The sequence below is a fragment of the Cygnus olor genome, chromosome 4, assembly GCF_009769625.2.
Source record: "Cygnus olor isolate bCygOlo1 chromosome 4, bCygOlo1.pri.v2, whole genome shotgun sequence".
Taxonomy (NCBI): domain Eukaryota; kingdom Metazoa; phylum Chordata; class Aves; order Anseriformes; family Anatidae; genus Cygnus; species Cygnus olor.
In genome coordinates this window covers 33,541,144-33,561,761 of record NC_049172.1, presented here as the reverse complement: position 1 = coordinate 33,561,761, position 20,618 = coordinate 33,541,144, and the positions used below count along the sequence as shown (strand labels likewise).

The following is a 20,618-nucleotide window of genomic DNA, read 5'->3' as shown; positions in this document are numbered from 1 at the left end:
ATTGACAGCACTTTGGATTTATAAGAAAGCCTCAGTATCTTTAAATAGTCTCCACATATGAAATTTAAGAAGAGGAAACTAGGAATTAAAAGCGGATTTTGAGCGGCAGACCACGACTGTTGCGCTGCCGCGGCAGTATAACCTTGATTAAATGCAGAGCAACGCTAAAGTAAAAACAAAGCCCTGCCATGGTAACCTAAATTAACTACTGCAGCAGACCCCATTTAGGCAGAAAGCTGACGTTTTAGGCTATTCTACTCGATCTGGAAAAAAACGTTTACTTTCTCAAAGCGAGCCAAGCTTCCCGGCCAGGCCTCCGCCATGGCTTTGTTCTCCACGATCTCCTCGGCTCCTCGCCTAAGCAGCCGCGGACGCAGATGCTGGCATCGTCTCTCTGCATCCCCGTCAAGTTCAAGTACAGAAGTTTAGCTCTTTGACTCCCACCCCCACCTCCAAGTCACTTGTCAGGAAAAGGTTGGGCGATTTATTGACCACTGCTGGATGCATACTGTCAGTGCTGAAGGAAATATGAGTGGGGGCTGTCGCTACTGTTCTGGAGCTCATTGATAATGACATACCTGCCTCTGTCACCCATTACCCATACTACAAACTACTTAGACCTAACTGAAAAATCAATAGCCTACTTGCACTGGTTCCTGTGGCTGCCTCCTTTGATTGTCAGCTCCTGTCTAGGGTCAGCACTTACATGAAAGGGGCTGTGACTGCCTGATGCTTTCAGGACAACCTAACGATATGAAACTAGCCAACAGAACAGTAAATTCTGTCCCCCTGCCCTCCTCATCAATTAGGCTTTGACTAGGCTTGCCTGTAGAAACCTGACCTTTTAAGTTTAGGTGAATATGGAACTAGCTGAACACACCATTGCCCTCAGCACTGAGCCAGGAAATCCACTGACAGGTTAAACAAAACAGAAGGTTGTAACTGTCATAATTTGCATTGCACTTTCACGCCAACAAGGGTGTTATCAGTGGGGGCAAGCCCTGGAACACACAACGCAAGCACCCGAAGTCACTCTCCTCATAAATTTTCAAGTGAAGGGAGATAAAACATAAATTCACAAATGACCGGGCATTTCAAGTCCCACTTTCTTTCAAGTTCACGCTCTGGAAACCCGCCCCGTACCCATAGGCAATTGCCCTCCGTAGGTGTGCTGGCACTTGAAAGCCGCTTAAAATGGACTTCCACAACTTTCCACGACAAGGGAAAGCTACCTGCCTGTGCCTCCTAAGGGCTCCTGCGTTAGTCCTACTCTCCCCTGCATATTTATATGCACGAATACTAACCATTAATGCATTATACACGTGCACACACATGCACACCTGTCTTTGAGAGCAGCAGGTAGGCATAAATAATTTAAAAATCCCTGGAGAGCCCTAACTGGCACTTCTGAGCAGTACTGGCTTGTACATCCTGTATCTTGGAAGTCCATTAGCAGCATCTGAGTATCACTGTGACCACAACCAAATGATAAATGACACATTTTAATGCATCTTCCCTCCTTAAAGAATATTGACAACCATGGAGCAAAGAACTGAAGCATGAAATCTCAGATTTAAAGTAAAGGCTGAACTATTTCCTGAAGATGAATACAATAGCTACAGTAACTATATCAGATTAAAAAAAAGTTAACATCTGAATGTCTTGCTCCATAATAATTTTAATTATTTAAAAAAATATTATTTTATTAAAAACAAACAAAAATATTTTTGAATAGTCTGATTAGTGTTCATTTCTTTTAAATCAGGTTTCAAGCAACAATGGTTTTATGCGCTTTTGAGCCCCTCCTCCTGTAGGCCTACCATCCTCAATACAAGCATTAGTGGGAAATATAGACAGCACGTGTGATCAAAACAATTTATACAATTTGAACACTGGAGCTTCATCATACCGTGAAAGGACAGGCTAACTCTATGAACTAAAGTTATATTTTTTTGAAATCCTGTGAATTCTAGGAATTTTCAGCGCTCTTTATGCAGTGCACAGTTAACGCCTTTTAGTGTAAATATACAAACTACTCCTGGAAACCCCAGGCAAGATTCAGAGTAGTAATTTACCTGCTGCTTTTTACCCTACAGCTGAACCTTCTGAACTCCCGCACCTTGAATATCCTTCTCACAGAAAAGCATGCAGTGCCAGATATAGGAACGAGCTCTTACGTAAATAAATGATAGGGGAACTGCTGCTGTTCGGGTTTTGGAGTTTAAGAGTCTGTCGCAAACCTTGAGACACTCTTGTAAGCTATTTTTCTGACCACCACCTCAACACGTGTCAGTCGCTGCATTTAGCTTATTTCAACTGCATATTTAGAAATCAGTACTGAGAAAGAAAAACAGCTGAATTACAAAAAGGCAAAAACTTCTTTTTTCATGAAAGCTTCAGGTAATTACTGCAATAATATCTGTTACATCTTAACAGTCAGTTGTTCAAAATACAAGTAAAATAGAAGAAATGCAGAGAAAACCTCTTGAAAATAACAGTGTAGCAGTCTATTAAAGCACTGTTAAATAAGCAGAACAGCGGCTAGAATTAATATTGCATTCCAAACAAACTACAGAGCAAACACTAGTTAAAAATGGTAGACCTAATTGAGTCTGGATGGACCCCTTTACAGACCTAATGCAATGATTAACTATGCATCTGGTAGCATGTCAAGTCCTTTTTGTGTGCCTATCTGATAGTGAAGTGAAAGGGCATGGACAGTGTCCAGTCCCAGCAAGCAAATCATTTGGAAGCAGTCATAGCCATAGATCAAAGATTTTTCACTCTATCCAAAGTCTATTTAAACCCACCAACCCAGCCCCTTGTTGCAGACAAAACCAGTTAGAAAATAAGAAAGACTCCTTGGGATCCAAAGATAATAAAGGAAGATAGAAGGAGAAAATGAAGAAAAGAAACAGACTGGCAGAACCTTGATTTCCATAGGCCAAGACAGCTGTTTTACATCCTAGTTTTATTTCAGATGGTTAAAGAAAAGGAACAATTTCCATCCCTTAGATCACCAAATATTATTTCAATTAAACTATGCAGATGGCTTCTATACATTATTTGAACCAATACAGTCTCCCCTTCCCAGCTCCAGGAGATGGTACATTGAACTGTTTTGCACGCAGGTTTTATCTAATTCATAAGAAAACTAAAAAGAGAGCAGCGTATTACCATGGGGAAGTTATTCTGAAATAAGATACGCACAGCAAGATATAAATAGGAATAGCTATGATTTGATTCTCTCATTAGAAGTAGCAACAAACCCCCTGCAATGATTTTATAACTAGTAATACGCTACTTTTATGCCAACATACTACTTCAAAAGGATACAAGTTTATTACCATAAAGTACAATGAGCAGAAAAGTAGACAGCTCTAACTTTGCATTAAAACTGTAAAATATTTGAATAAGGAAACAATTACAAAACTGCTCAAACAGGAAGCACAAAAATAAATAAATAAATTACATTTAAGTGAAACTCACGTGCCTTTTCTACCGTATCCAAAGTCAAACCCTAATCATCTTAAAATACTGGGGGGAGAAGGAGGGGGACAAAAACAAAACAAAACAAAAAACAAAAGAGAGAGAGACTCGATATATTCCATGCTGGTCAGCAGTGCTATTGAGAAGATTGAGCCCCCTCTGCCCCCTCCTCCCACACCCCCCTTTCCCTTTATAAATTGCACTCGTGGAAGCTCACTAAAATGTTGTAACCTTTAGGGCGGCTGGTGAGGAGCCGGGTATTTCACACTGCTGTACGTGGTACTTGGGGAAGTACTTTTAAAAAGTGTAAGCGTATAAATAAGAGGCTTTCACTTCTGGAACTAGAAACTGAAAATTTTTAAGACTATGGTTAGAGAATTCTAAATATTCATAAATATCCTTCATCTCAGCTAGCTGCATGAGGTTTTCAATCTTTAAAATAATTCATCTAACCAATTAAGGCATGTAGGTTATTGTTTGCTGGCATGATTATTCACTGTATATGCACAAGATACGTGAACATCTAAGATAATAAACATCAGGCACCTACTCATAAAGTGAAAAGTCACGGCCAAACACCTCTGAACTATTTATTTCTTAATTTCCAGAACTTTGACTTTGTTTAGAATATCCACGTAATTTTCATATTTTTAAAGGAAGCGCTCACTTAGCCTGAGAGCATTTTTAAGAACAGTACGAGAGATTACCATCGTAGCCCACCTCAAATTTTCCCAAGCAAACACGTGTTATTGCATTCAACTGGAAATCAAGTTGGCAAAATCCCAGCGTATTACATGCTTTCATACTTTTAAAAATGGATATTATTCATGCAATTAATCAATTACTGTAAGTAATGACCAGCCAACACACTGAACTTAGTTAATTCTGCAGGATGAAATAGCATGCACCCACCGCAACCGTATCCAAACAAAGTAACAGGCCCACAAGAAGTTTTTAAAGAAGAAAATGCTATAAAAGCATTAGAACTGTTCTTTTCTGGTGCCCTCCCAATTGCCAGCTTACTGAAGGCAAACTTATGAAACAGTGTTTAACAATCTTACAGCTAAATGTCACAACTATTCATCGCGAGAAAAGAGAAACTAGCCTTAACGCAAGGTTAAAAGCAATAGAGAAAGCCTTCAGGTTGTTCATGGTTTAACAGAATATGAACACATCCACATTTTAAGACAGAATAGGAAAGGAAAAATAAGCTACTTAAAGGAGCAGTTGGAACCCTCCCCCTTCCCAGTCCAGAAAGAAAGCGAGGGGAAACTTAGAAACATGAATAAATGATTTAATTATCATACCACTCAATCTTCATAGCAAAAAAAAATAAAAAATAAAAAATATAGATTTATATAATACTCTTAACTGATGAGATGCATTAATGAAATCTGCAGAAGTGAAAACATCTTTCCTCCCTCAACGTGTGCTATCAGCTAACTTCATAAACACAGTCCTTAGAACAGATCAGCAGATGGTAAAGCCAAGGCATGACTTTAAAGAAAAGGTACACACTGCATACTATTGAATGTAAACAGAATTTTAACTGTCAAACCCACAGCAGCATTTACTGTAACCATTAACCTGGTTTCGCTGTGGAGAAACACAACATGCATTACTGAATCATTTCTTCTCAAATCCATACATTCCCTGCAGCAGTTCAAGCTCCATCAGCAGTGCAGGAATGTATGAAAATGACAGGCAAAGGGCACTAGCTCTTTTCCCATACTGTTCTTCTATAAATGGAAGCAGAGTTCTACAAAGCGCTCAAAGCTGAGAATGTTTGAATACTGATCCCCAGGAAAAAAATCTGACGATGTTAGGTTCCACGAGCAGATTAATTTTTCTGTTTTCCACGAACCTGTTTCCCTTAAATGAAAGGACAGAAAGGAAACCAGCTACCAAGAAATAACGGAGCGCTAGCTGGGTCTCGTCTACAAAGCTGCTACGAAAAAAGCGTATGTGTACACGTACATATTTCATATGCTATTCATAAACATACTTATTATCCCTTTTTGGAGCACCTGTTCCTGCATTCGCTTTTCTGTCTCCACTCAGTGAGGGGAGTGAAGAGAAAAAGGGTAGATTTGGCAGAAACCTTTTAATAGTCTCAAGTCAATTTCATTAGGCTTTGATTTGACTTAAAAATTAAAAGTTGCATCTGTAACCTGTTATAGAAACTTTAAAAATGCACCTTTTAGAATAAAAAGGCTCTGAAATACGTAAAGCATGCCACTGACAAGCTAGCTAGTCAAGCAACGGTAAGTATGCTACTAGATCATACAATAAAAAGTGTGGGTGCTTCTTGCTAAAACTCCGATTTGTTTTCCAGTTTTCTTCTGGTTTTGTGGTTTTGTTTGTTTGTTTAAGGGTTAATACAGAGGCAAAGCATTCTCTCTCGGGGAGGGAGGAAAAAAAAAAAGTCTCCGCACATTTCCTCGCAGCCGTTCGCTGCCACTCTCCGCAGCGGGGAAAGAAGCGAGCTGCGCGCCCCGTTTCCACGTGTGGGTTTACACCGGAGCGAGCTCCCCACGGCGCCGAGAGGGAGGGAGCGGGCAGGAGGAGCCGAGGAGAGAGCAAAGGCGCCCTGCACACCAGCCCCCTTCCCGGGAGCTTTTTTTACAGAAGCCCTCGCTAACAAAACACTATTGCTCCAGGCAGCGGCATGCTGATGTTGGCACCGCTTAAACCAAACAAACACGATGTTTAACAGTCAAATAAAATGTCCCGCAGCCTCCCTAATGAATTTGTCAAGGACCATCAGATCACCCCCGCCCCTGCCTCATTAACTCAAGTATGATGAGACGGATTATAACGAGAGAATACAGATCAATCGGGCTGAAGGCTTCAAGTGGCTTTTAGCCTCGAGAGTTTCCCTCTCGGCGGCGCGCACACACGCCCGGGCGGTGCTTCTAATGGCATACAGTATCTCCTGCCGCTGCCCGGGCAGCGAGCCGCCCATGGGCTCCTTGCACAAAAGCGGAGGTGACAAGGGCTCTTCAGTTACAGCCTCCTCGGGTGCTGGTCCCCCTCCGATTATTCAGCCCGGCGAGAGCAAATTCCACCGCAGACGGAGCTCGGCTTAACGCAGCGCGGCCGCAAGCGCCCCGACGCAGGAGAGAAGGCTTTCCCGTGCGTTATTCGCTTCAAGTGTTTAAGTTTATTGCTCAAATGATGTTTCTAATTAGCGCCGGGGCAATAAATTAAAGTCGGCTTTTGTTTAGCTGATTTATTATTTACTAGAGCTTCAACCTCAGACGGGAAAATTGGTAATGAATTGTTTCAAATCCGGACGCCGGCGACGCTCTGCCATCAGTCACCTTACCGGGGGGGGGGAGCGGTCCGCGCTCTTTCTGCTCGGCCCCAAAAGGGGACCCGAAAAAGGGAGCGCGCTGCCACGCTCCCAGGAGCCTCCTCCCGCCCCGGGGCTGCCGTGGGACCGGGGGGCAGCCGGGCCGAGCTCGGCGTCCGGGGAAAGGGAGAGAAGGAGGACACCTGGCCGCCCCCGGGGGCTGCTCTCTCTCCCGCCGGGGACAGCGGGGACCGGGGCCTGCAAAGCAGAGGCCGGGCGGCTCCGCAGGGAGGAGGCAGCCCCGCCGCCGGGCTCGCCCCTACTTCTCCCAGCGCGCAGTCGGCCGGCCCGAGCCGTGTTTCTAATTTAAACGCACGCGGCAAGCAGCCGGCGCTGGTGGCTTCATTAAACTCAGCCGGCCGCGGCGAGAGGGGAAGGAGCGCAAGGACGGGGGCCAGGCGCCGGCCGGGCCGGGAGGAGCGCACCGGCTGCCGGGGAGCGGCGGGGCCGGCACCGGGACCTCGGGGGGCACGGGGACTTCGGGAGGACAGGGGGATCTTGGGGGAGCAGGGGGACCGCCCGGTGGGTCGCTGCTGTCCCAGGGCCACGCCGGAGCTCGCCCGCCCCGTTTCGGAGCGGACATAACGGAGCCGCGGCTCTACGGCTCCGTACCGTTGTTAATGCGAACTCGCAACAAAAACCAGCGCGTCCTTTACGAATACCTCGCTCCTCCGCTTCGGGAGGACGCGCGGAACTTTTCGGCGCCGGGTTTATCGAAACGAAGGCGAGCGCGGCCCCGGCCGAGGGCAGTAAAACAAGGTGCGCGACTCGGGGCCAGCGCCGCTCTCACTTTCACCGCTGCAGCCCGGCGTGAGCGGCAGCGGATTTATGCCGGCACGAGAAGTACCGCTCCCCCTTCCCTCCCCTGCACACGGGCGCTGGGTCTCCTCCTAGTGAGCGGCCGGCACCGTAGCTTTTCCCTGCCCCGGCGGCGAGTCACGCGTGGGCTCCGGGCACCGGCACCGGGTCCCGCGTGTGCCCGTGCGCGCCCCCGCGCCCGCCGCGCCCCCGCCCGGCGCCGCGATTGGCCGCGGCGCTGACAGCTCGGCGGCGATTGTAGGAGGCGCGGCCCCGCCTCCCGGCCGCCCCGGCCCCATTCATAAAGTACAGAAGGCGCGCGGCAGCCCAGAGCCCCGCCGCCACGCGGAGCAGCAGCAGGAGGAGGAGAGAGGAGGAGGAGGAGGAGGAGGAGGAGGAGGAGGAGGAGGAGGAGGAGAAGGAGAGGCGCAGAAAGTGAGAGCCTCGGCGCGCACTTCCAGGGGTGGGGAGGGGGAGGAGAAGCGCCCTCGGGCACGGCGGCTACGCCCTCCCTCCCGCTCAGGATAAAACACAAGTCTGTGCAAAGCGAGAGAAAAAGCAACCCTAATAAATCCAAAGGGGCTCTGGTAGCGCTGCGGGCCAGGAATGGGAGAGCGCAGACCAAGCGCGCAAGTCTGCGCCTAGAGCTAGCGAGAGCCGCAGAGCCGGGCTCAGACAACGCCTCCGGCAGGAAAAGGGAAGTCACCAACACCCCCTGACAGGCTGAGAGCGGCGGCCAAACTCATGCACGTCGCTGGCGGTGCCACGGACTGAGAGCGGGAGCGAGGGAGGCAGCCGCAGAGGGCTCGCTCTGCCGCTCGGGGCATTGCTCGCATTCTTCTCCTCCTCCTCCTCCCTCGAAACTTCGCCGCCGACCGGCTCTTCTGCGGGGACCTCCTGCGCCTCCCGGGGAAGTTTGGCCGGGCCGGGCTTTTTTCATGAACTGCTGAAGCGGGGGCGCAGCGGCGCGGGGGGGTGGGCGGCCGAGCGCGAAGGCAACGTGCTCCCAGCGCCCCCCGCAACTTGGCGCTCCGGCAGCCGGCGGGGGCTGCCCGCGGCCCCGCTCCCGGCCCCGGCCCCGGCCCCGGCCCCAGCCCCGCCGCCGCCCGGCTCGCCCCGTCCCGCCGGCCCGAGGCTCGCCCTCCTCCCCGCCGGGGCAGCGCTGGGGCTCGCCGCTCCGCGCCTCGTCCTACCGAGCGCTGCCACCTTCCTCCTCCTCCTCTTCCTCCTCCTCCGCCTCCTCCTCCCTGAGCGTTTAAGGGCGCTCGGCGGCGCGCCGCTGCCGCCGTCTTCCCGGAGGGGGTGGGGGGCTGCGAGCCGGCCGGTGCCCTCGGCGAAGCTGCAGCCTCCGCTAAAGCATTGGATCCCTCAACGTACTGCGAGAGCCCGGTGTACAGCCCGGACCTGTGCCCCAACATGATCGCCGCGCAGGCCAAGCTGGTGTACCAGCTCAACAAATACTACACGGAGCGCTGCCAGGCCCGCAAGGCGGCCATCGCCAAAACCATCCGGGAGGTGTGCAAGGTGGTGTCGGACGTGCTGAAGGAGGTGGAGGTGCAGGAGCCGCGCTTCATCAGCTCCCTGAGCGAGATCGACGCCCGCTACGAGGGGCTGGAGGTGATCTCGCCCACCGAGTTCGAGGTGGTGCTCTACCTCAACCAGATGGGCGTCTTCAACTTCGTGGACGACGGCTCCCTGCCGGGCTGCGCCGTGCTCAAGCTGAGCGACGGCCGCAAGCGCAGCATGTCCCTCTGGGTGGAGTTCATCACCGCCTCGGGCTACCTGTCGGCCCGCAAGATCCGCTCCCGCTTCCAGACGCTGGTGGCCCAGGCCGTGGACAAGTGCAGCTACCGGGACGTGGTGAAGATGATCGCGGACACGAGCGAGGTGAAGCTGCGCATCCGGGAGCGCTACGTGGTGCAGATCACGCCCGCCTTCAAGTGCACCGGCATCTGGCCGCGCAGCGCGGCGCAGTGGCCCATGCCGCACATCCCCTGGCCCGGCCCCAACCGGGTGGCGGAGGTGAAGGCGGAGGGCTTCAACCTGCTCTCCAAGGAGTGCTACTCGCTGACGGGCAAGCAGAGCTCGGCCGAGAGCGACGCCTGGGTGCTGCAGTTCGGCGAGGCCGAGAACCGCCTGCTGATGGGCGGCTGCCGGAACAAGTGCCTCTCGGTGCTCAAGACGCTGCGCGACCGGCACCTGGAGCTGCCGGGGCAGCCGCTCAACAACTACCACATGAAGACGCTGCTGCTGTACGAGTGCGAGAAGCACCCGCGGGAGACCGACTGGGACGAGGCGTGCCTGGGCGACCGGCTCAACGGCATCCTCCTGCAGCTCATCTCCTGCCTGCAGTGCCGGCGCTGCCCCCACTACTTCCTGCCCAACCTAGACCTCTTTCAGGGCAAGCCCCACTCGGCCCTGGAAAGCGCCGCCAAACAGACCTGGAGGCTAGCCAGGGAAATCCTCACCAATCCCAAAAGCCTCGACAAACTATAGGGCTCGCACCCGCCCGCGCCGAGCTCGCCCTCCGCAAACGACCGCGGCGCCCGCAGCCTCCTCGCCCCGCCACGCCAGCGACGGCTCGGGAAGAGGCGGCCGAGGACGGGGGGAGGCTTCGCCCCCACCTACCTGCAGCTCGGCGCTTAAAAACTTGCGGCCGGGGTGCCCAGCCCCTGCCCCAAGCCGGGAAGAGCCGAGCCGAGCCCAGCCGCGTTTCTCCCAAGTCACTGGCAGAAGCGATCGGACTTTTGCCGCGGCCAAACGAACGAACCCCCACAGGTACCTTTTCGAACAAATGTATAGTCCTTTTCTTATTCTCTCTTCTTTTGCCTGAATGTTGTCACCAAGTGAAAAATTATTTAACTATATGTACAAATCGCCCTTTAAAAAAGTTTTACTGATGTTAAATGTATTTCGGTGCCAAGGTCAGATTATGTGCCCCGCGACTGACTTGTTGCAAATAGTAATAAAAATATTACTTTAACTTTACTTGGACTTTTCGTCACTGGTTCTTAAATTCAGGCAAGTAGATTCTGTCTGAACCTCGGGAGGAACGTTAAAAAAAAAAAAATAGAATAAAATCGGCAAGAGCCGTCCTGGAGGCGCCGGGCAGCCCCCGGCTTGGCACGGCCCCCGGCGCCCTCAGCGCTGCCTCCATTTTCTGTGGAGCCCCGGCGGGCTGCACCAGAGCCGGCCCCCGCACCCGAAATTGAGGGCTCGCTTACTTTCCTCCTGGCTTATTTTATTATTTTTTATCGTTAACAGTATTTAGTAAGTTTCGAGGGCTTGTATTTTGTTCGAAAAAAAAAAATTCACCGCTAGCTGCCTTGGCTGCCCCGAGCTGTCCGTTCGCCTTTGACTCAAAGTATAGATCCACCCTGAATAATTAACGCGCTTTAGAGCGAAGGGTCGATCTTTTTTTTAAACAAGCAGTCGTTGGTTGGTTTCTTGTTGTGTTCGGTTCGTGGTGTTTTTTTTTTTTTTTTTTTTTTTTTTTCTATTTTTATTTCCCTTTTCCCCGCGGATTTGCAGCCAGCGGTCGCGGCGCGCCGTGCCGCAGCCAGGCACGGCGACTTGCCCCAGGGCGATTTTGGGGACAGGGGCCGCGATTTTGGGGGGGGGGACTCTGATCGGTGCTAACAACGGTACCCCCAAAAAAGATTTCTAAATCGGCTCGAGGCATTTCAAGGAAGTTTTCGTGTCCTGACGGGGCGGGGGTGGGGTGCGGGGGGGGCGTTAAAATCTAACTTCTTGCTGCAGCGGACTCGTTCCGTTTCTTCCTGATCCCGGCGGCACCGATGCTATCGGCAGCGCTGCCCTGTCCTTCGGGAGCTTGTCACAGTGTTTGCCTTGCGGGAGTTTGGACAAATATACAAGGAGCTCCAATTTATCAACGCGTGAAGCCTCGTTCGTTAAACGGGCCTTCCGAGCTGCAGCGGCGGCGGGGCTTTTGGTTTTGGTTTGTAGGGGCATGGTCGGGAGCAGCTCTTGTCACCAACACCCAGGTACGATGATTTCGGGGGCGGGAGAGGTTCGTGCAGGGAAGAAAGCTGCGGGGTGTTCTTAGCGCTTTCTTACAAGAAAAATACTCAGATTTGATTTCTAACCCCCCATCTTCGACCCCCTCGAAAGAGACACCAAGATTTTTTTATTTTTTTTTTAGACTCGTGGCAGCATCACAAGTAGAATACAAGGGATGTAGCCTGTACTTCACACAGCCACCTCCTCCTTTTAGCAAGAACCCAAATGCAACCTCTCAGGTACAGAATTAAAGTCACAGCCCCACCAAACCCGAACGCCTGCTCGCACTTAGGAAAACGACCACTCCCGAGTATTTGAGACCAGGCAAAAAGCGAGCAAGCTGAATGCCTTGCATGGCAATGGCCCCATAACCAGGTACCAGAAATGGTAGGAATTCCTAACTGGACTTGAACGCCCTACGTGCTAAACATGGAAAACAGAAACGCAGAATAACGCAGACCTGTAAGGCTTTTCTCATGCTAATACAATATGTAGCAGAGTATTTTGGACTCAGAATGAAATACAGTAACCTGTCCTTACATTTTATATTTATACGCTTCCAACAATTCCATGTTTTAAGAAATACTATGCAAGGAGTAAGCATATCAAAATTTTAAGAGCTATTTCATACTTGAAATCATCTCAAAAACATTTCAGGACCAAAAAAAAAGTTATATTTCATTTACGATACCACATAAAATCACACTTCTAACTAATCACTCATACTAAATTCTAGTTCAAAGAATTTCAGTGTTCTTTTCCAAAACATATTTATTCCTTGATAGGATTTGATAATCCCAGCCTTCAGACCCACTGAGGCCATTTTTAATACAGACAAGAGCAATTTGCTCGATAGGAACAAAGAACTGAACTGGTGCTTAACACACAAGGTATCGTCCGCAGACAAGCAGAATACCACTACATCTTCCAGCAAGTTATTTTCGCTTCATAAAGAAATTATTACCATGTTTAATAATAAGCAGGTATTTTAAAAATCAAGAGACATCCCTGTGCTTAAAATGGGATACAAGAATATTTTATCAGTAACGTGTCATACTTTTGAAATGCTGCCGCAATACTGTAGAAAACATTCAAGTGCAACCTTGTTAAGCTGAGCTCAAAACATCCTGCCTTTGCATTGGAGTTTTACTGAAAGGTTGCTCATTCTAAGCAAACACTGGTAATCAAGTAACTCAGAGCAAATAAAGTTCGTGGAAATTAACAAGTCAGTTCAGAAACATATTTTAAGAGGGCAATTATGTTCTGTGCTTAGGCACAATAAATAGTAACAGGCCCCGTAAAATTGGTTATATAATAATACGATACAGAAGCACTGAAAACTTAAGAGCGTAGGAAGTTAGGCACGATGTTATACTGGCATTATATAAAAATAGGAAAGTAAAACAAAGCATTTGGGCTAACAGCCTCGTTGAACTTTCCAGTATTCACACAGGCCTGTGATTCAAGATGTCTTTATTTAAGATGCCTCCCTGGAGCTTTATTCGCAGCAAGCTAATTAACATTCAAGTAGGGTCGAATTGTGGGAGGGGGACAATGGGGAGAAGGAGAGGAGGTGGCACTTCAGTGAAGTTCACTAACATATATGGTCAGTGGCAAACTTACTAAAGCAGGGACACTGCGGGCCAACAGAGGTAAAGGAAGTAGAATGAAAAATTAAAGGCCTTGGGTAATTTGTCATCATCTCTCAGAGCTCAGGGTCAATGATCTCTTACCTTCGGGTCGATTTTCTTAAAACTGGGATCTTCTTCATCCACCTCAAAGTAGAGCTCAGAAAGAGTGATGGAAAGAGTGCCTTTCACTACCACCGAGGGTGCCACAAGCTGAGCTGGTGCGCTTAGGGCAACTGGTCCTGCCAAAGAGGGAGAACATCAACAATTTTCAAAATTACTTGCTTTTCAAGCTTAGAATGTGAAAATAAATAAAACAGAGAGCTTAGCTCTTCCTTAAAAAAACAAAACTTTTTTTTTATCCCAGAAAAGAACATATGTAATAGATTTACAGTGTCTCTGTTCTGCCGAACGTTGAAGCAGCTACAATTGCAAACTGATGCATATATTATACATGCCAGAGCTGGCTTTAGCATGGCAATATATAGTTTTTCCTCAGCCACATTTTCTTTTTGAAAAAGTTTAGTGGTTGCATACCTTCTGGTGTATGCAATAGAGAGTGTGCACACGAGCACTTGAAATCTTACTGTCAAATGTGTTCTGTAGGTACTGGAGAGTTTCAGTAGCTTTCCACAAAGATGAACACAGCAGTCAAGGCTCAAAGTTGTCTGTGAAGTGTTCCCTCATGGATGATAGAAATCTATTGTTAAGGTTAGACAATGTTACAGAGCCTGAAGTAAAATGTTCTTAAGATGCTTTTGATTCCATGTTAAATATTGTTCAAGGATTCCATATAGCATTAGTGTAGCTCGGGGACTGTGGGAGTAAACAGCTGGAGGGTTGGTTTCCAACTGAATGAATTTTTATTGGAATAATCACATCTCCACAGGGCTTATCACAGGGACAAATCAGACGACTACTGAAAACAATAGGTTCGGCATAGATCTGACAATACAGAACCTATTATATAAACTAACACACACGGAGAGAAAGCAGGTTAGGTTTGTCATCCAGCTGATTAAGAGGTAAGGAAATGAAGTTACTTGGTCGCACTATTATCTGACTTCTATAAAACAGTGGAAGATATGAAAGTGACACAGACAATTTTGTTTTAATAAAGCATCTATAAATGAGGTACACACGTTCAGGTAATCAATGTGAGAATAACTGACAAAAAATTCAGATGAATTGTCATTTCCATCGATTGTTAGGAGGGTGATGGTCCTTAATCTCGCATCAATCTCAATGTGTGCCACTAGGACAAAAGAAGAGATGCTCTGTTGAGATCAGAGCAGCTTTACCCTCTATTCCCAATGTACAAATACATTGTGTTTGCAGATGGGCATGAGATAGCTGCAGAACTGCCATGATTTCCCAAAGCTCACCCCCACAAATGGATGAAATAAGCAGCTATGTGTTCTTTTGCTGTCTCCCTTTGCCCTCTGTACATTAGCATGTAATCCAGAGGAGAAATAACATTTTTTCAATCACTCTCAGACATTCAATTACAGGGCAAGCAGACAGCTGCAGAAGCTGGGGCAGTCCAGGTCCTCTAGAAGACCCCTGACAATTTCCACTTCATTTCTACCCACACCACTTTATTAGTGAGGATTACTTCTTAATCCTATTGCCATTGTCAAGATTATATAATTAAACTCCCCTTTCACCTCTATTACAGTATGAATGTATTACTGGAACCAATGAATGTATAATAAACGAGAAGGAAACACAGAAGGCTGTTGAGAAGAAAGCTCGTGGTAGAAAGAAAGAGAAAAGATCCACATACATAAAATGCCATTGCATTATTCTCCTATCTCTATTTTCCACCACCCTTCCTATGTAGGTTTGGTGGTGGTTTTTTTTTATTTATTTATTTTCAGTATGTTGTATTTTTAACTTTGCTTTTAAAAACTAAAGAGTGGAAAGCAGTTCAGGCAAGGGATAAGCAAACTGACAATAAATATTCACTTCTGCTAATTTCACTAAATCATCATAATGTAAGATTACACTACTAGCTTTTTGGGGAACCAGAATTATCCAAGCAATGACATTTCTCTCTAACAAAAATGTGCATGGAATACCCCAGGTGAGAAAGCAGCAGAACACAGAGAAAACTGCATTTTCATGTAAACCCATGTTCCTCAAATAACAATGAATTTGCTTTATAACTCCCAGTGCCTGAACCAAGGAAGTTACTATTTACATTATGAACTGTACAGAAATGGACTCATTCCACTTGGATTGCAACAGCAGCAAAGGTTTGTAAAATTAATCAAGTTCAAGGATCTGAAGTACTATCTTTTTCTTCAGGAAAAAGAAACAAAGTCAAATATGGTTATGGTCTGTGGAGAAGGGACTTGAATGAGGGAATGACAAGGGGTTTAAGGGAGTTAAATCCAGTGAGCATACAGATCCTTGAAATCCAAGTAAATCACTAATACATACAATTTTATAAATTCGGGGGGGGGGGAACAGGACTCTGAAACTCTCCAAAGCCTTTAATTACCAATGACTTGCCTAACTGTCCACTAGGTCTAATGTTTTGAGGAATGAAACGAGGTCAAAAAAAAAAAAAAAAAAGAAGCTCTTTGCTGGGTAGAGCTTCTTTTTCTAAGGAAGATTTTCTAGAATACAGATATCTGCCATGGAAGCAAGCAGGTTATAAAAGCCCAAGAAAGAAAATGCGCAACTGTCCTCAAGTAAATTCCCAGCATCAGATGTGTACAGAAAGTGATCTGAAAGACCCAGTTATGGGAAGGAACAATTTAATGGTGTGTATCCTAAATTAGTATTCACTGCAGAGCAGGGGAGATGAGAACTTAAACAGTAAAGAAGCTGAGGAGAAATTAAATAACTGAAGTTACCCGTTAAGTTCTCCACTTCTCTCTCCTCAATGAATGATGTGATATCGTCATCGCCTTCCAAGAGAATCTCACTTTCTGAGTTCTGATTTCCTAAGACTTGACTCTTGATGGACTGCTTTCCTTTAACAAGTATATCTTCATCAGGAGCTGAAATGAGAAAGAGACACACTGCTGTCAGGTTTCGGAGGCAGAGACAAAGGAGTATAGCTTTGGTTTTTGTGTGTTTTTTTTTTTTTTTTTTTCCCCATAAAAAATGAAAGTTGAGAAAGAAAACGCCGTTTCAGACTAGCTACGGGAAGTACCTGCCTTAATCCTCTAACGTTAAAACACAGCTACTTTTAATCCTATTAAGCCTGCCCAAAACTACCCGGAGCTCTCTGCAGCGTTTAACTCCGTTTCAAGTGCCTGTGCCGGGGCTGGGCAGGGAGGAGGAAGGCAGGACGGGCTCTCCTCTCTCCGGCCGCGGGGCGAGTTCCCCTGCCGGCGGCAGGTCCCGCTGTCCCCCTGCCCCTCAGCAGCCTTCCAGCCCCGCTTCTCCGGCTTGGGGGGCAACGGGGAGGCACGGGGGGGGGGCTTCCCCTGGGCCGGAGCCGGGGTGCACCTGCCCGCGGGAGGCACGGGGATGTGCCGCCGCGAAAAAAGGCGACGGCAGAGCAGGGTTTGCCTGCAGCAGCGCGGCCGCCACCGCCCAGAAGGGCGCTACCGGAGCCCGGCCCCCGGTCCCCTCCGGTTCCCTCCTGCCCCGGGCGGCCCCCGGCCTGCAGCCGGGCCCCGGTGGCGGCAGCAGCCGCCCGGGAGGTGCCGGTGCCCGCCGGGAGCCCCCGCAGCATCCCCTCGGCCGCCGGCGCTGCGGCTGCTCCGTGGGAACGAGAAGCCGCGGCCAAAGGGGGAGGGCGAGAGCTCGCCACGCTGAAGTTGCCGCTGGTTGGCAACCCTTAATTCCTTTTCTCTCTTTCGAAGCTGAAACCGAGCGGGGTATTTCTTTAAAAGCGATTTAAGAATGCCCACGGAACTGCCGCGCTGGAAAAAACGTGCGCCAAGCACATCGTGAGCGACTAACTTCAGCACATTGCTCCTTGCTGTCGCTGATTGCTGCCATACACGGTTTGAAGTTCCACTGGCTGGGTTTAAAAAAAAAAAAAAAAAAGTTAATCTGCAAACATTTACAGAAGGCAAGTCCCCAGTGGCAATATATAAAGTTTAAATTAAGTAAATATATGCACATAAATTGCAAATAATAAACTTTTCAATTAAGTGAAAACTAAACCAAAAAAAAAATCTCCCAAACCCTAAAAAATATCAACAAATATTCTGTTTTTGCCACATGCCTGGAGCTTAACAAAGAAAAAAAGTTTAACTTGCCATACAAAATAAAATTCAATTTATGCACGGTCATTTCTCCCCAAACAATAGCTGCCACTTGTCAGCCTTCAAAAAATAAAGTATTGAAAAGCTTTAACTGCATTGTACAAACACAGATTTTACTTTCTTCTAAAACGTATTCATGTAAATAATGATAACTCCGATTCTGGAATTGTTCAACGTGAGTTGAAAACCTTCTTGTCATGGAAAATATGCAGCTGATATTTAGGAAGGTTTTCCTGTAATTAACTCCCCCTTGAGGATTTTAAGTTAGCAGCAGTAAAATTACCAACAGTATACTAATACACACCACATGCACTGTTGCTCAGTGGCCCAGCAGCATTCTGTTGAAGATCAAAAAAAGTAAAATAGAACAAAACCATGCCAGGGATAAAGTAAAGGATAATCAGCCCTTTTTTCTTCTCCCCTTTTTCCCCCTATTTAATGCTAGAAAACTCTATTCGGTGTTTCAAAAACCTCCATGTGCATAGTACATAGCTGTCATTTTTGCTTCCTTCATTATAATGTCACACTGAAGGTACTATTTCATACTAGCCTTCTACCTATTCTCATTTAAGATTGAATTGAAAGCCAAGATCAAAGTTCAATACTTTTACATTTAGCATAACTTGTCCAAGTTACTAGTATGTCCTGCAGTCTTTTTTTCTCATCTATCACTAAGAAAAAGTAAAATCAATATGGCCACTTCCAAGCCAGAGACAATCGGGTAACAGAAATGCACACCTCCTGCCTCGTCTTTCCTCATTCTGATGATATTTATTTCTCAAACTATATTATAGCGATTCAAAAACATACACCTTGCATAACTGCCTTTTTTCAAGAAAAGATTTTAGATTATAAGTTTAGTCTGTCTTTGTAAATTGTCTACATTTTTGTCATCTCTCCGCACAATGTTGGCTACTCACGTTTCCTGACACGTGCACCGTACACACAAATGTGTAATGTACGTGCGCAGGGAGACACAGGCACCAACTACTGGAAGGCAATCAGACACCACCCCGAACCAGAATCTGCTTTTTCTGTATGGAGCTGAATAAAGCGCTGAACCTACAGCCAACAGGCACAGGAACAGTGAGTATCTGTGTAGAAATGGAATACACTCCACGTGGGTTCACCTATTTTGTGTATTGCATGCACTTAGGTAGGCCACAGTGTAGTTCTCTCTGTGTTTACCTACTAGAGATGCATACGACAAAGCATGACATCAAGTGCCAGATTCCGTTCCCATGTACGTGCAGGGGTGTCCCGCACTCGATTTCATCTGCCAGGTCCCAGATCCTGCTGTCACCTGTAACGCAAGCCATGCTCTGCCAGGCCTGCCTAGCCTTGGCATGGCCGGGCTTCTGGCTCCAGCCCTGCAGATCTGAGCAGTTGCTCACATTCACGTTTTCAAGATCAAGACCAAAAGGTATGGCCTATGTTCTGCACAGGGTGTAACAGTCTGCTAGCAGAGTGTTCCTCTGGCACACTAATTTCATTATTATATTTCATTATTCTAATTCAATGCAATCCTTCCCAAATTGCTCTCTAGGACCCACTTCCTTCAAGGAGCTTTTAGCAAACATCTCTGCATCTGCACAGAGCCTTCTTTATCCCAGTCAAACCTCTGGAACATTCGGGTGTAAAAATAATTTCACTTAAAGCGTACACTGAATGACAGATTGTTTTAAATGGTTTGTCTATAACTTGCAAGAAAAAAAATGTAATTTTTAAAAGCTGTTTGAAAAATAAACTATCAGAAAGGACCGTACAGAAGGTAACTTACTATTGCTTTTTATATTTTTAATGTCTGGTAAACATATCAGAAAAAGCAATTCTGGAAAGGATGCACTAAAAAAAAATTACTATCATTTTGTTAGTTGGGCCTCCCAGAAGCCTCCCTTAAGTCTGTTTGTTTTGCTTTTTTTAAGGCAACATTGGGAAAAACAAACACTTTCACATCAGATTTTTTAAATATTCTTTTTAAGACTTTTCTGTCCCCTGAGTTTAGGCAAAGAAAACTGGCCAGTCAAGTTCAATATTATATAGGATCAGTTGCTAGATACTTTCAGTGGCAATTTTGTGAACTCCGCCTTGACTGAAATACTAAAGACAGTTTTAATCCGCTCCCCCCAGGTTTTAATAAATGTCAATGAAAATAAACAAGCAGACACATCACCTGTTAAAAAGCTTGATACAGCATTTCCAAGCAGGTAAAGATTCTCTTGCAAAATAGTGTTCTGGGGAGTCAGGCTACAAAACCCAACAGGGCTAAAGTACTCATTTTTGCATGATATTACTTTCCAGGAACAGAAATTTGACTTTCACATCTATATAATTCATAAACCCTTTGGTTTCATTTCTAAACAATGAGTGGAAAATGGAAACAAATGAATTAACTCTTTGCATCCCACAGCATCTTCACCTCTTTGCTTCCCCCACACTACATTACTAGCCTGACGTTTATAAATAGCCATTTTGGAAGGTGTTTTTTTTTTGTTCCTTTGAAAAATTACCTAAAGCTTTTTTTTCCCAAGCAAGTTAATGTGAACTTGGGAATGGCAATTAAATTGTCAGAATTAAAAAATTTGTTTTTAACTAGAAGGTAGCCAGAAGTATAGTCATGGGGCTGGTATTGATTGTCTGAACAGAGAACATTAGTCTTCAGGTATTTATTCTGCCACCTCTGCACCAGAGGCTCTCCTTCAAATCAAATCAATCCCTGGAAAAGATTGGTTCTTGCTACTAAGACACATAACTAGGCTGCAAGAGAGCTGATTGTTGTTGTTCTCTATAGGTTTTACTGAACAATATCTAGGCTTCCGATTGTTTCTAAAGCTTTTTCACAGTTGCGAACTGTGATCTTTTCCAGACTGTGAGCTCTCCGGGGCAGGGAATACATATGATTTGATTTGCAAGACACCAAGGAGTTGATAATGTGCACCTGCTAGTGAAAAGTGTGCTAAATTCTATGCTCTCAAGCACACAATAGTACTTTCCCATTATTTATGCATTATTTTCCCGTCTCCCTTTTGGCAAAATCCCATATGCCCAATTTCAGGTTTTGGTTTTGTTCTGTTTTGTTTTGAGAAAAGCTTAAAT

At 46.6% G+C, this 20,618-nt stretch overlaps 2 protein-coding genes and 1 long non-coding RNA gene across 9 annotated transcripts in view; 2 read left to right on the top strand and 1 right to left on the bottom strand.

The window, feature by feature from the left end:
- LRBA (LPS responsive beige-like anchor protein) overlaps positions 1–20,618 on the bottom strand; it is a 396,366-nt gene that overhangs the window by 167,108 nt on the left and 208,640 nt on the right. For all 6 annotated transcript variants that reach the window (XM_040554872.1, XM_040554875.1, XM_040554874.1 and 3 more), the window contains 2 exons: positions 16,155–16,301; positions 13,396–13,532 (listed from right to left, as the gene is read on the bottom strand). In XM_040554872.1, the coding sequence (XP_040410806.1) occupies positions 13,396–13,532; positions 16,155–16,301 (284 nt within the window). The remainder of the gene's footprint in view (positions 1–13,395; positions 13,533–16,154; positions 16,302–20,618) is intronic.
- Positions 8,735–10,626, top strand: MAB21L2 (mab-21 like 2). Its single transcript, XM_040554879.1, has one exon. The coding sequence runs from the start codon at positions 9,059–9,061 to the stop codon at positions 10,136–10,138; it is 1,080 nt and encodes a 359-aa protein (XP_040410813.1). The 5' UTR covers positions 8,735–9,058; the 3' UTR covers positions 10,139–10,626.
- LOC121069119 lies at positions 11,405–19,279 on the top strand. 2 transcript variants are annotated; one of them, XR_005819283.1, is made up of 5 exons: positions 11,405–11,646; positions 14,969–15,548; positions 18,493–18,608; positions 18,718–18,945; positions 19,069–19,279. It is a non-coding gene; the product is annotated as an uncharacterized LOC121069119 (long non-coding RNA). The 2 variants fall into 2 exon arrangements; XR_005819282.1 differs by having other exon boundaries at positions 18,718–19,279.

Bases quoted from the DNA above. Each gene is read 5' to 3' on its own strand.
- MAB21L2 (XM_040554879.1), top strand. From the start codon at position 9,059: ATGATCGCCGCGCAGGCCAAGCTGGTGTACCAGCTCAACAAATACTAC.